Source organism: Rhinolophus ferrumequinum (assembly GCF_004115265.2).
Source record: "Rhinolophus ferrumequinum isolate MPI-CBG mRhiFer1 chromosome 15 unlocalized genomic scaffold, mRhiFer1_v1.p scaffold_54_arrow_ctg1_1, whole genome shotgun sequence".
Taxonomy (NCBI): Eukaryota; Metazoa; Chordata; class Mammalia; order Chiroptera; family Rhinolophidae; genus Rhinolophus; species Rhinolophus ferrumequinum.
Genome location: NW_022680357.1, coordinates 12998384 through 13013503, shown reverse-complemented (window position 1 = coordinate 13013503; position 15120 = coordinate 12998384). Strand labels below are relative to the sequence as shown.

General features: G+C 44.0%; 1 protein-coding gene across 1 annotated transcript in view; it reads left to right on the top strand.

The window, feature by feature from the left end:
• PARN (poly(A)-specific ribonuclease) overlaps nt 1-15120 on the top strand; it is a 127977-nt gene that overhangs the window by 79325 nt on the left and 33532 nt on the right. Inside the window, exon 22 of the mRNA XM_033101250.1 lies at nt 12017-12206. Coding sequence (XP_032957141.1) covers nt 12017-12206 — 190 coding nt within the window. The remainder of the gene's footprint in view (nt 1-12016; nt 12207-15120) is intronic.

Sequence of the window (15120 nt, the reverse complement as noted above, 5' to 3'; positions counted from 1 at the left end):
TCTTGTTCAGTTCTGTGCTGCCCTTTTTGGACGTTTGATAATCCTTAGGGTTTTAGTGTGCGGTCCACAGATGGAACCTACCAGTGAAATAAATCAGTTATTGGGACATCGTCTCCGCAAAGGCCAAGAGTAAAATTGATGTGGAAAATAAGAGTAACTACATCATTCTTTGTTTATTTCCCCTTTGGAAAAGTGTGTGATTCTTTCTATGTACTTCTTTGCTGAAGTCAGACATTGCTGATTATAACAAATACATCTCACTGTGCCAAAGGCAACCTGTAGTCTGAAGAGCAGACTCATTCCTTTTGTTGTTAACCTACGAGGTCAGACAGTTAAGTTCGCGAACTCATCCTAGAAAAAGTGCTACGTACCTCATTGCTGAGTATCACTACGGTCACCTTTGAAGTACTCCCCTTGGGAAACTATTCTCCGATGCCAGCACCTAGTCCACCCTTCAAAGCAGTTTTGGAACTCTTTTTCTGGAATGGCCATCAGAGCTGTCATCGTGTTACCCTCGATGTCCTGAATGTCATCAAAATGTCTTCCTTTCAGTATTTCCTTTATCTTCGTGTAAAGAAAGAAGTCACCGGGGGCCAGATCAGGTGAGTAGGGAGGGTGTCCCAATCCAGTTATTTGTTTATTGGATAAAAACTCCCTCACAGACAGTGCCGTGTGAGCTGGTACGTTGTCGTGATGCAAGAGCCATGAAGTGTTGGTGAAAAGTTCAGGTCAACTAAGTTTTTGATGCAGGTTTTTAAGCACTTCCAAATAGTAAACTTGGTTAACTGTTTGTCCAGTTGGTACAAATTCGTAATAATTCCTCTGATCTCAAAAAAGGTTAGCAGCATCGTTGCAACAAGTTCGGGAACTTAATTGTCAGACCTCCTATTCACTCTCCACAAGGGGCTGGCCTGAGGGCTAGATGATGTTGTATTGGCATTTTTTTCACCCTTTCTGGTGGTGACAGATCATATGTGGGGTGTCCTGGAGACACTGATGAAGTAAGTCAACGTTTGATACAGATTTCAGTATGTGCCACGTCTATAGATGGATTGCAGGCGTAGGGAGTGGGGAAGAGGTGAAAGGCAGGAAGGACTAGGAAGAGGATGGCCCCTGCTGCCGTCCTGAGCGCGCTGACTGCCTCCAGACTGGCAGTGTGGCCAGGAGTGGTCAGAGGGAACCACAGGCAGACTTGGCCCATTTGCATGGAATTCATATGGAATTTCTGTGACTTCTTCCTTACCAGGTGGGGAGAGGCTGCTTTTGGTGACTGAGACCCTCCACCCCAGGGTAATGACTCACCTCGCAGGTGAGAAAGCTCAGCCCTGCCTGGCTGATAAGGGCCCATCATTCTCATTCTCTCTCCAGGTCCCCTCCTTCCCTCAGGGTTTCACTTGGTTAATGAAAAAGCTGAGTCAGGAGGTGTAAGTGAATTCTTTTATCAAATGAAAACCACATCAGAAGGTCCACAGAGAGACATTTCATGGAAGAGTAAGTGCTGCTGCATCCCATTTCTGGTTGGCTTATAAACAAACAGACTTTAAGCTTTTCAGCTACAAAACTTCACATCTGAAAATGTGCTGCTCTGTCAGGCTTTTTGCAAGCCTGGTTACAGAAAGTGGAGAAAAGCTGATTCACTTAGGTTTTATTACAATAGCACTAATATTGTGGCGGATCTAAGGCTTCATAAACGGCTCCATAAGCTGCCCAGGTTAGATCATCGAGAAGTATTGTCTGTGTATGTGTGCACATTTGTATTTGGTGTGTGTGTGTATCTGGCGTCTGAAGCTGTGTTAGAGAGAACTAGTCCAGATGAAAGAACCCTACTCAACTCTGACCATAGACCCAGCCAGTATCTCCAGCCGGCAGTTCAGTTACACGCAGGCTCTGGTTGGCGAATAGGTTGTGTCCTAAAAGTTCTTTTGTTGATTAACCTTTTAGAACACAAAACGCATTGTGTCCTAGAAATGCCATATTGAATGGTGGGTGTCTGCGAGCTGTGGCGTGTTTCAAACTTCGGGTCAGGGCCCCTTAGTGGGTCAGGAAATCAATGCTGGTTGACACCGGTGAGAAAAAAAAAAGGAGAAAGAAACAGAATAGAAAACACCAGAGTGGGTTGTGTGTAGTAAAGGTAGGTATTGTTTGGTGATACTGTTGCAATTTAAAACCTGTTGCACACTCTGTGCTGCCATTGGAGCATGAAAGACACTCGTGCGAGGTGGGGTAAGTTGGGTCAGCAGTGGGGTAAATCTGGCCATTTACCGCCATCAAGCACTGTGACATCTGCAAGTGACTTAACCTGTCTGGGGCTCCAAATGTTCACATTTGTATTCAAAATAGGGCTGTTTTGATTCACTAAAATTAGAGATAAAAGAGAATATGTTAAGATTACAACATTAGTATGTTATAGAATATAGGATACTATATTAGGACGAGAACCAATACAACACCTGGTCCACGGTAACGTCTCTGCAAACCATGATTATTATAATTGTATTTGTTGTACTCCTTTGTGATACGTATATAAGCAGCCTTTAAAGATACTGTTATAAAATAGTTAGTATAACTAAAACACGTACTATTTAGTCTTCCCTAGAGAAGAATTTATTCAGTGTTCTTGACATTTAGGATCTGCCATTTCGCACAGTTTAGGAGATCTTTGATTTTACTCTAAATTATTCTTGTGTAGTTGAGACATCAATCTTAATTTTCTCCCATGAAGTGTGAAGAATGTTGTAAATTGCTTAGGTCTTTCAGCTGTCTGTCAAGTTCGTCAAGACTCTTAAGTGTGGAATTGCCTTCCAACTCCTATTTTAAGTTGTGTGTTTCATCTTTTAAAAAAAGGTATTCTCTCTCTCTCTCTCTCTCTCTCTCTCTCTCTCTCTCTCTCAATTCTCAATCCTAACTTTGAGGACTCCATATACTCCTGTGTGACCCCCTCATAAAATTCCTTCTTACTTTCTGCACATCAGTACCCTGTCTTTAAGGAGCTGTGTCAGAGCTTGTGAAAACCTTCTTCTGTTTGATTTGGGTTTAGAGCAGTTGCTTTGTTGACAGCTTTGACAGGTAGGTTAAAATAGTCATCAAAACCATAGTCCAGAAGATTGGAACTCATATCCAGCTCTGCCAGTTAGTTATTTTGGCCCTCAGTGGGTGTTTTCATGTCTGTAGAGCTGATATCCACCTTGTGGGTTGTTTCGAGGAGCAAAAAGCAGATTGGTAACTACATGGAAAGCCACTGTCTTTGGCAGGGCCCTCTCAGTAACTAGCCCAGGAGCTCTTTTCTCTCTTCCTGTTCTCCCTGCCAGCCTCCAACCCTGGAGCTCCGGAGGACCAACCCTCTCCACCCAGGAAACGGCCAGCTTCCTCTCACAAGACTCACAAGGCTCTGCACCCACGCCTCCCGTCTCTCAGAAGTAGATCCCACTCATGGTCCCTGGGCCCTGTCTCCTCTCCAGGGTCTTATTCTTACTGCGGTCCCTGGTGTCCTCCGTGACATGTCGCCGGCCCCTCTCCTCTCGCTGGGTTGCTAAGTACATTGACCGTCTTCGTCCTTCTAGGTCAGTCCCCTCCCTTTCAGGCGGCAGCTTCCCAGGCTCCCAGGCGTGCTTGTCCCCTCTGTGATGACCAGTTGCCACTGTCCTCAGATTCTGTGAGGACTTCTTCTCTTCCTCTGTGCCCTCTCCATTCCTATTTCCGTTCCCCCCCTTCACCCACAGTGATCATGCAGAAGCGCACATCGGATCACGTCCTCCGGGCTGACACCTGGGGGCCCGCTGCCCTGAGCGTGCCCGTGGCCCCCAGGCTGTGTCCATCTCCACAGGCTCCTCTCCGCTCCCTCTCAGGGCCCCACCACGAAGACTGCCTCAGGTCCTCCGTCAGACAGCGCTTCCTCAGGACTCAGAGACCCGGCAGTTCACGTTCCTTCTGCCTGAGCACAGTTCCCCACTCCCAAGACTTCTAACCTTCTACACTCCCAGGCTTCGAGTCTCAGGGAAGACCCGAATGTCATTTCCAGGGAAATGGTCCCTGTGTCCTAGGCCTTGGGAACTTAGAACTTAAATAGCAGCCTTTCCGCCTCACACTCAGCCTTGTAATATCTCGTGTTGTCGCTTCTTAAAAATCATCATTTCTCACCTTGATTCTTGCCAACGTGGTGTTTTCCTACCAATCTGTTCCTTTCCTTCTCACGTCGTGGGCTTCTTTAGGGTTGGGGGAATGTCTCTTCCCTTCTGCCACACCCCAGTACCCAGCACAGTAACTAGGACCAGTGTTTGTTGAGTGAATGAATGAATGAATGAAGTGACTGTTTCAGAAGCAGACTACAGTGTTGTCAGGAGACTTAGTGAAAATCAATTGACTAATTTTGGTGTCGGTACAATTTAAAAAAAATTACACTTCAGACTTTTTGATTTGTAGTTGTTGAGTACAGTTTATATGTTGGTTTCTATATTTTCCACTTTATTTCCACATTTTCACGTAGGAAAGATTTTGCTAGATTGCATCGAAATTCTAAATGATAGTGGTTGCAGACTCAGGTATGTTAGGCTTCCTCGCCTGTAGCACCCCAAGATGTGTGAGTTACAGAGCACTGAATCCTATCGCTGTAGAATGTCCTGTACTGGCTCGGGCACAGTTCTTTTTGTCGGAAGTCTGCCTTGTGATTTACCAGCAGTAGCCTCATTGATTAGACTCCGATTAATTATGTGCCAGGCCCTGTGCTAGAAGCTTTGCATACATAACTCTCTGTTCTTCCTATCAGCTTTATAGGATAGGTAGATAGGCTTCTTTTTATGGATAAAGAAACAGAAGCCCAGAGAGGTGGATGACTTGCCTCAGGCAGGTGAAGATTTGGGCAGGATTTGAACCTGGGCCTCTGGCCTCAGAACCGCTGGTTTTCCCACTTGACTTTGGCTTCAAGTAAATGTCACCATATCTACGTGTCAGCCTTTGTCCAGTTTATAAATTGTTTTTTCCACCACTTCTTTGGCCTTAGTTAGAGAACTGTGAGGTGAAATGAGGTGTGGGGTAGTGACCAAAATGAGAGCCTATCTTTTCCTTAATTGAGGGGGATGACGTGGAGAGAGGATGGAGTCGTAGGCGTGACTTGTAGGCGGCAGAGCCGGCATCGCACCCTCGCCCTGCCCTGCCCCGTCCTCGCTGGGTGCCAGCTGAGTTTTCTCTCAGCCTTGTCAGTGAGCAGGGGTTCACCTTCCTTCACTGTGGGAAAGGACCAGGAGGGGGTGTGGAAAGTGTCTGTAAGTGCTCCGCTGCTCTTGTTGTCACGCTCTGCGCTTCACCTTTTGCAAGCACGGTCACCTGAGGCTGCTCCCTTTTCCTTAATTCCTTTCCTTTCCCGGGTGCCTCCTGAGAGTCAGGCGCTGTGGTGGAGACCGCGGGAAAGCAACGATGAATGAATCAAGTCCCCTTCTGCCTCGCACTTCACTGTTTCCATCTGTTTCCTGTACGGGGCGTGGGTCTCTTTCATTGCCTTAATTTTTCATTCTTTCAGGCTCAGTACTTTAAAAACTAATTTCCGTTTGTTGGGTACATACGCCCTGTGGGGAGGGCAAGGGCAAGGTGAGCTGCCGTCCTCACCTTGTGCCTGGTAGCTGTGAGACGCAGGTGTGGCCGCGGGCAGGGACGGTTACTGCACCAGGGAACCTGCTGTCAGGCTCAAAGCCACCTCCAGCCCCGGGCTCGTCGTCCACGGGATCAGGCTTCAATGTGGGATTTTTAACGGAAAGTTCTGAGAATACATGTCCTGCTTCTGGCTTTTTTCTCTTGAGTAGGACCAGGCTGCCAACAGATACAAAAGCTGTGTTTCTTCCCTCCATTTCTTCCATAATGTTAGATTAAGTTCCCACCAAAGTACCAGGGGAGAACCCAGGTGCCACAGAGATGAATAAGGCGTGGTCCCTTCCTCAAGGGGCGCCTGGCCCTGTGGGGTAAGTGTGGGAAAAGAGTAAGAGCTACGGTGAGAGAGCCACAGGCTGTTTCCTGAGGCCCCGGATGGTGCACAACACGTTGGGACCTGATCTTGAAGACTGAAGGGTTTTACAGAAGAGAAAGGATGGTGTCGGTAGGGAAGGATGGACTGACTGCAGAGGGTGAAACAGAGGGTCTCACTTTCTGGGCCACTTGTGCCTGTTGGGCACACTGGAAATAGCTGTGTTTCAGCATCCTTCTGCCAGATCGCAGATTCCTGCACACACCTGTGTCTGCCGAGACCTGGGAGGGTTGAGGGGAAGTACATCCCGAGCAGTGCTTTGAACACAGGCAAATGTTCACAGCGACCAGTCCGGTTGGGTGCTTTGGTTTAGTTTTAACTCCTTTCTTTAAAGATCTTAAAGTTTGCCCTTCTGTAGCATTCATGATAAACCCTCCATTCTCTGTCTGATGAAAGTGGCAAAGCGGTCACCGTTTTGGAAATCATAATCTGATCAAAATTCTATGGAGCATGAAAAAACTTTTGTGTCTAATATGTTCATATTTAAATAAACAAGCAAACACAAAACAACATTGGGTGTCATCTGGCAGGGGGTGAAAACGGAGAATGGCAGCGCCGCAGTACAGGGCCTCGGCCGGAGGCTGTCAGCGGAGTAAGGAGGCCGTCCATTGTAAACAGCTTCCAAAGTTGGCACCGTTGGGCCTGGCAGCCCGTGTTGACGTACGGAGCAGGGTCTGGGTCTGCAGAGCTGGCAGAGGCTGCTTGGCATATGTCCCTTCCGGTGGTGGGTTAACATATCCGCTTATCACACAGAGTCCTTCTGCCATTTACATAAAACTTGTGTGGAGAGATGGACAGGCCCTGATTCTCCGCACATAGATGTATATGCCTGTGTTAACTCTGAATTACACGACCTGGGACCCTTCCAGTGCACGTGTCCATGAGAAGAAGGTAGGCTTTGGTTTGGATCCTCGCTGCAACACTTGTAACCTTCAGGACCTTGGGCTCGTCACTTCCTCTGAGCCTCAGTTGCCTTATCTGTAAAGTCAGGATAATGTGTCCAGGGTTTTCTGTGCCGGGAGAGTAAGCATCCAATAAATATTGCTCTTTCTTGTCAGCATTGGATTAATGAGAATATAGGTGATCCCCTTAGACATTGAGAACTTGATGCTGGCAGAGGATGGCCGGCTGTTGCCAGAAATGGGGGACTAATGGTGTGTGACTGCTTCAGCAGTTTCCTGATGCTCCCTCATCCCTCTCCTGTAAGTTGCTGCAATAAACTGATTTTTAGCAATGTGATAACCAAGCTGTACAAATGGCTTGAGCTTCCTGAGGAAGGTTTGAGAGGTCTGGTCTTTCAGCAGCCGGGCTCGTGCATCCTCGTGGGTGCTGTGGGGACCATTCCAGGGCACCTCCGTGTCACTGAGGACATTAAAACCCAAGTAACTGCTGCCTGGTCTCCTGGAGACCTTCGCACAAGGACGGTCCACGTTGGAAATGGCCCTTAGTAGTTGGACAGCGTAAACAACAGGAAACCTAAACAGTCTGTTCACTTAAAATGTAATGATCATCTACAAAACCCCACTCGACCAAAGGGCCAAAACAGTCACTAATAGATGGCATCTGCCTGTTGTCCCTCCCCCGTCCCATCCTCCTGGCTCCTGATGCCCTGCCTGGGGCACCTGCTCTCCAGAAAATTGTGCTGGTCATTTTCTTCTTTTTAAAATTCTCTCTCCCTCCCTCCCCTTTTTCTCTCTCCCTGTTTCTTTCCCTCCCCCTCTACAGATCTACAAAACGTTGTCTTGCTGTGCTCATGATTTGCCTTTCCCTGAGGTTGAGCATCTCCTTATGTAATTATTGGCATTATATGCTTCCTTTTCTGAGCAGTGACTATGCATGCTTTTCATGTCTTTTGCCTATTTTTCTGTTGGGTGTTTTCTTAATGATTTGTAGGTGTTTTTACGTGTTCTGGTGCTCATCCTCCATCAGTAGCATGTGTTACAAATATCTTCTCCCAGTTTGTAGGTTGTCTTCACTCTCTTTAAAGTGTCTTCTGATGGACAGAAGTTTTCATATTAATATAGCCAAATGTATTGATCTTTTTTTATGCTTAACATTTTTTGTGTCTTCATAAATTCTTTCCTATTTTAAGCTTAGGGAGGTATTTACTTATATTTTCTTCTCAAGTTTTTAAAATTTGCTTTTGACATTTAAGTTCTTCATCCATCTGGAGTTGATTTTTTGGCTTGGTGTGAGTAAGAATCCAATTTCATTTTTTTCATGGATAAACAATTTTTCCAGCTTTTCCTTTTCCACACTCTGTCATGATGTCTCTGTCCAAAACCAAACTTTGACAGATGCATAATAACTGTATTTCTAGGCTCCTCTGTACCACTGGTCAGTTTGTCTGTCTCTGCACCATACTACGCGGTCTTAATTACTCTAGCTTTACAGGAAGTTTGTTTGGCTAGCAAGGCAAGTCCCCTTTCCTTTCTCTTCAGAAATCTCTGGGCTGTTGTCGGCCCATTTAAATTTTGAAATCAACTTTTCTAATTCCACAGGATAATTGAGGTATTATTTATATACAGTAAAATGTCCCTCTTTGTTACACAGTTCTGTGTTTCAACAAGTGTACACAACCACGCAACCACCACCACACTCAAGATACAAGACAACTCCATCACCCCCCAAATTTCCTCATCTCCTCCCGCTGCCCCTGGCTACCACTGCTCTGTTTTCTGTTCAGATCTGTTTTTAATTTCATTCAAAATTTTTTCAATGTTTTATTGAAATATTGGATTTTTTTTTTTACTGAAATTACATTAAATCTATAGATAAATTTAGGAAGGAATCTACATCTTATTTTAAGTCTTTTTGTCCATAAATGTAATAGTTGGAGAAATTTAGCTTGACCATAATGGAAAGTTTTTAATTTTTAGAAAAAACATCTAAACATTTTAAGTAATTCTTTAAACCTCTTAGTAAAGGGAACGTTTTATAAGATAATTGTTAATGTAAATAAACACATAAATACACACAAATATATGGCAGACATGTGGCAATGTTACATTACAAAAACAAACAAAAAACACAACCACCCAAACCCGTCTTGGCTCCTAAGCAGCTTTGTTGCTCACCTACTACTAGACCTTAGGCTGCTCAGCTTCCCTGATGCTCCATCTCTGTATCTGTGTGATGATGAGTATGTCCCTTCCTTAAGGGGTTGTTGTGAAGATTAAATGCTCCAGTGTGTGCAGAGTGTTGGGAGACAGCAGACCCATCACAGTGAAGCCATGAGGGGGTGAGACCACTATTTGGGAGGAACCGCTCTCTCACTGACAAGGAAAGAGGGAGGACTGTGTTTGGTTCCCCAGGGGCTTTCACCAAGTGGCACAACCGAAAAATGGCCTTGCACCATTTCCCTGACAAATTTGGAAAAGGTTAGAGTTGCCAAGCAGCCGGCTACATGCTGCTTCTGACAGACGAGCTGGAATCACTGGAGGACACAGCTGACAGCCAGTTCATTTTGCTGATTCATCCATCAGAGGGGTGGCTTTGCGCCAGGGCTTGGCTTCTAGATGAAAGGCGGAGAGCTGCAAAGCTGCTGGGACTTGAAGGAATGCTGGTAAATTATTGCCATGTGAAGGCCAGCAGTGAAAAGTGGATTGTTATTCGTTTCCCCTTTTAAGCGATCCTAATTCCGAATGTGCTCAGATAAATTCCCGCTCCGTGGGCAGGGAGTTGTTTGTAACCTTTGTCCAAGGGGCTGAGAGCTAAAGTACTGGAAACGTCGGACACTGTGACATAGATCACCTTGGCTCCTTTGCGATCCCATTATCACCTTTGTTTTCATGGGGAATAGTGACCCGGGCCTACTCTTTGGTAGCCCAGATTAAATTCAAGAGAGGGATTACTGCAGATGTCACCCCCTTTGGGTGCGCTTGCAAAACGAGCCTGCCGGATTAAGGAATGAAATTTAAAGAGGAAAATTCAGGAGGTGCATATTTACCAATAGCCAGTATAGAATAACGACGGTAGAACCTATGGGTTCTCACATGGGTAGGTTAACCTATTTTGGGGGGCAGTCGGAAGCTTACAGGGAAATCAACTCCACGTAAAGCTCTCATGTGATGGGGAGCTTACGAGGGTGGAGATGGTGTCTTGTTTTACTAGCAGAGTCCCTGGATAGACACTCCGCGAGCAGTTACTTGATGGAAGCATAGATAGATAATGCTTGTTGATTTGGAAATTGTTGGGTGGTTAGATAAATGAGGGTAAAAGTCAGAAATGTGGCCCGTTTAAAGCAGGAAAAATATCGTGAGGAATGTTTTTCAAGAAAGGGACTAGTTTTTGTGGTTCTCTGATGTAAGAGACTGGTCAAAAGCTCATCTCCACAACTCGATGGCTTCTCTGTATGTCCTCCTGAGTGAGTCAGGGTGTGCTATTTTGAGCTCACATTTCAGTAACTCACTCTACTTTGGGAGACTTTCTATAACATGAAAGTTCCTTGATACTCTGAGGGTATTTTTTCCCCCTCTTTAACTCTAGAGTGAATTTTTGAAAAGTCCAGCAAACTTCTTAGTAAAAATTTGCGTTTCTTAAAGAAGTGGTTTTTTTTCTTGTTTTCTTTTTGCTGTTGTTTTATTTTGCTCTTTAAATGGCTAAAAATTTAGGGCATGACATTTTGCAAACCGTCATTGTGCTGAGAAGTTTTAAGCAAATCTGGTCCCCTGGGAGTGAAGATGACACATCAGGTGTCAAATACGTGGAGTGTCTGCCTCTCACTCAGTTGTCTGTCCCTCTGATTTAAGGTCCCTAATATCCTGGAGTCCCTTGTCCGGGGCTGATGTGCTCACAGACTGCACGCTCACCGCCACTGGCTGCGTCGTGTCCTGCACCCACTCACATGGTATTGAGCTACTGCGCACCACAGACTTTGCTAGGAGTGGGTGTACAGATTCCTGTCAGAAGCCACGTGCCTTTGCAGGTGCCCAGGTACCAAGTCTACCCCTGATCACCCTGGCAGCATGGCCAGGCTCTTTCTGTCCTGCTGCCAGTGTGGGTCATAAGTGTTGGCAGTGCTCGTGGGCTGGGAGAGTATGTGTGCAAACTGCATGAGTCAAGACCGGCAAGTGGGCACCCGTCCAGCGGGTCTTGCATGGGTCCTCACTCCCACACTACCAGCATTTTCCCCCCCGCCAACCTCCGAGGAGGAGGCAGCAAGGCATTACAACAGAACTGACCTGGCCTTAGTCAAGCATTGACACCAAAGAGGGAATAAGCTCCAGCTTTCAAGTGCTCCTGCCAGCCAGAGGCACATTGCACACACTCAGCAGTCTTTTAAAAGTGCAAGGAGACGAGGCATGTCTCAAGTGCTGTGGGGAGGTCTTGAATTTGCAGAGTCCAAAGTGAGGTGTGGAGCGGCAAGAAAGGTCTTGACCTCAGGGTCAGAGTGACCTGGTATTGCCCACTCACTCGTGGTGTGGTCTGCAGTAAATCACCGGACCTCTGCGTCCTGCTTTTTCATCTGCAAAAACTGTTCCTCCCTTGCAAGCGTGTTATGAAGATTCGACACCGTGTTTGCAATAAACTGGGCACAGACATATGGTAGATCTTCAGTATTTGACACAGTGATCAGCATCACTGTCGAGATTGCTTTCATTGTCATTTTCATCTGTAACAAAATAAGCAAGGGCTTACGTTTTCTCTTAGTGGTTTTGTTGTTGTTGTTTTCACTTTATTACTCTGAAAATGAATAATTTTCAAATGGTAATGTTACCTGCAAACGTTTTGCAAAGTCACATTTTACTTACATCATTACACTTCTTTACAGTTTACAGAGCACTTTCACACTATAAGGGAGATTGGGGAGCAGTGGCTCCTTTCTCCAGATGGGGAAACTCAGACTTGGAGAGTGTATGGAACATTCCCAGGGCCACCTGGCTTCTAAGTGGCAGAGCCAGTGTCTGAGCTCAGACGTGGACCCAGGGCTCCTTTGCCTACCTCAGTGACATGTCCGGAGCAAGGCCAGACTCTTCTATAAGGATTTTTTTCTTTTCCTTGTAGCTGTCAATACCAGCAAATATGCAGAAAGCTATCGGATCCAGACGTATGCTGAATATGTGGGGAAAAAACACAAGGAGAAGCAGATCAAGAGAAAGTGGCCAGAAGAGAGCTGGAAGGAGGTTGAGAGAAAGCGGTTGAACACTCCATGTATATCCTACGCTCTGCAGAATCACTGTTACCGCACCAATAGGTAAGAATCCTTGCTATTGATTTAAAAGGCAGTCGTTCTAGCAATAGCTTTCCTTGTTGCTTTCTACAAGATTGTAAGTAACAAATCTGACTTTTGAGAAAGACCTTTTTCTGAGTTCCTCCATAGTGTCAGAATTCTTTCTGTGCTTTATCAACCACAGCTGTTTCAGTTAATACAAAACCCTCTTGAGACAGGCAGGATGCATCTTATTCCCCCTGTAGGGGTGAGGAAACAGAGGCTCCATGACTTCCCACCAGCTCAGTGATGGAGCCAGGTTCAGAGCTGACCTCGGCTGTGTCTCATTCCACGCCTTCTCAGTCCGCTAGCCACGGAGCCTCTGCCTGAGCCTCTGCATTCCCTTTGTAGGGGTTTGAACCACATGCCCACTGTAGAGAGAGAACTTGACGAATACCTCCTTTAATGGTGAAAGAAGGACGAATACCTCCTTCTTTTCAGAAGGTAAATGATGGTAACATTTTGGCATCTTTGTGAAACTACAAAACATAGGTATAGAGAATAGGGGAGGGGGAGTTCATTATTGAAAACTGTCAAGTTCATAAAAGTGTGAATTAGCAAAAGAAAAAGCCATAATCCCACCACCCAGAAGTAATCACAGTGAATTTTTTGGCTTGCCCTCCGTACTTCTTTTAATTTATCTTTTATTTATTAAATTTATTGGGGTGACATTTATTAATAAGATTAGATAAGCTTCAGGTGCACAATTCTATAACACATCATCTGTAGATCCCATTGTGTGCTCACCACCCAAAGTCTAGTCTCCTTCCATCACCATATATTTGACCCCCTTTACCCTCTTCTGCCTTCCCCCACCCCTTTTCCCCTCTGCCAACCACCATGCTGTTGTCTGTGTTATGAGTTTTTTGTTTGTTTCTGTTTGTTGCTTTCTGTTTTATTATTTATTCCACGTATAAGTGAAATCATGTTTCTTGTCCTTTTTCATCTGACTTACTCGTTTAGCATGATAGTCTCAAGATCCTTCCATGTTGTTGCAACCCTCCATGCTATTTAATTGGTTTTTTAGAGCTTTAAAAAAATTGAGGTATAATTAATATACAATAAAATGTAGATACAAAATGTTTAGTTCAAAGAGTTTTAACAGTTATATTTCACCCAAACCAAGATATAGAACACTTCTATCTCCCTCAAAAGTTTCCCTTGTACCCCTTTTTAAGCAACCCCAAGCCTCCACGGTCCTAAACAACCACTTCTAATTTCGATCACTATAGATTAATTTTTATTATTCCTGGTATTTGTAAAAAATGGAATCATATGGTATTGTGTTTGGCTTTATTTGCTTAATATGTTTTTGAAATTCATCCCTGATGTTGCTTGTGTCAGTAGTTCATTATTTTTTGTTGTTCAGTAGTTTCCACTGTACAAATACACAACATTTGCCTGTTCTCCCATTGGTGGACGTGTTTCCAGTTTGGGACCATTATAAATAAGGCTGCCATGACCATCTGTGTAAAAAAAAAAATTTTGTGGGCATATGTTTTCATTTCTCTTGAGTAAATACCTAAGACTCTAGCTGTTGGTTCTTATGATAGGTGTATGTTAAACTTTAGAAGAACAACCAAACAGTTCTCCAAACTGGGTGTCCCATTTTATCCTCAGCCAATATTGTATGTCAGTTCCAGTTGCTCCATGTCCTTGCCAACGTCTGGTGCTGTCAGTGTTTTTTATTCTAGCCATTCTAGAGAATTGCCTTGTGGTTTTCATTTGTGTTTTTCTGGTGACTAATGATGTTGACCACCTTTTTGTGGGCTTGTTGGCCATTCAGATACCTTCTTTTTGAGGTGGATGTTTAAGTCTCTTGCCCATTTTCTAATTGGGTTCTTTGTCTTTTCACTGTTTTTACTGTAGCACTTCTTTTACGTATTCTGGATATACATCTTTTTCAGATATATGTGCTGCAAATATATTTTTTTGAGTCTTGGATTGCCTTTTCATTTTATTAGTGATGTCTTTTGATGAGCATATATTTTTAATTTTGGTGAAGTCCTGTTTATAATTTTTTTCTTTATGATTAGTGGGTTTTATCCCTGTCCAAAAATTTTTGTATACCCCAGGGCTGTAATGATTTTCTTACGTTTTCTTCTAGAAGGTTTATAGTTTTAACTTTTACATTTAAATCATGGTCTATTTCAAATTAATTTTGTATATGGTATGAGATAGGAGTCAGGGTTTAGTTTTTTCCATATGGATATCCAGTTGTTGTAGCAACATTTGCTCAAAAGATTTTCTTTGCTCATTGATTGATTTGGCACTTTCGTCAAAAATAAATTGACCATGTACATATAGGTCTGTTTCTGAACTCTTCTGTTTCACTAATTTTTGTCTACTCTTATGCCAATACCACACTTTCTTATTGCTGTGACTTTTGTAATGTCTTAAAATCAGACAGCATAAATCCTCCAAAATTGTTTTTCTTTTTCAGATTGTTTAGGCTATTCTAGATCCTTTGTATTCCAAATTAGCATCATCTTGTCTGTTTGTTCACTAAGCCTTTTTTGTAGTTTTTGTTGTAGAGGTCTCACATATCTTATGTTAATTTTCTTCCTAAATATGTTGACGCTATTATAATGGAATTGTTTCTTAAAACCATTCATTTTCAAATTTTTGCTGCTTCTATATAGACCTTTGATTAATTGTTGCATATTGACCTTGTGTCCTGAAACCTTTTAAAATTCATTTATTCTAGTGGGATTTTTTTTTTTAATACTCCACAGGGATTTTTATGTACATAGCATATTGGCGTGCTATTAACAGTTTCACATCTTTTCCAATCTTGATGTCTTTTTTTTCTTTTTCTTGCCTTGTTGCCCTGAGTAGCACCTTTGGTGTATTGTTTAGTAGCAGTGGTTAAGATTGGATATCTCTGCCTTGTTGCCAG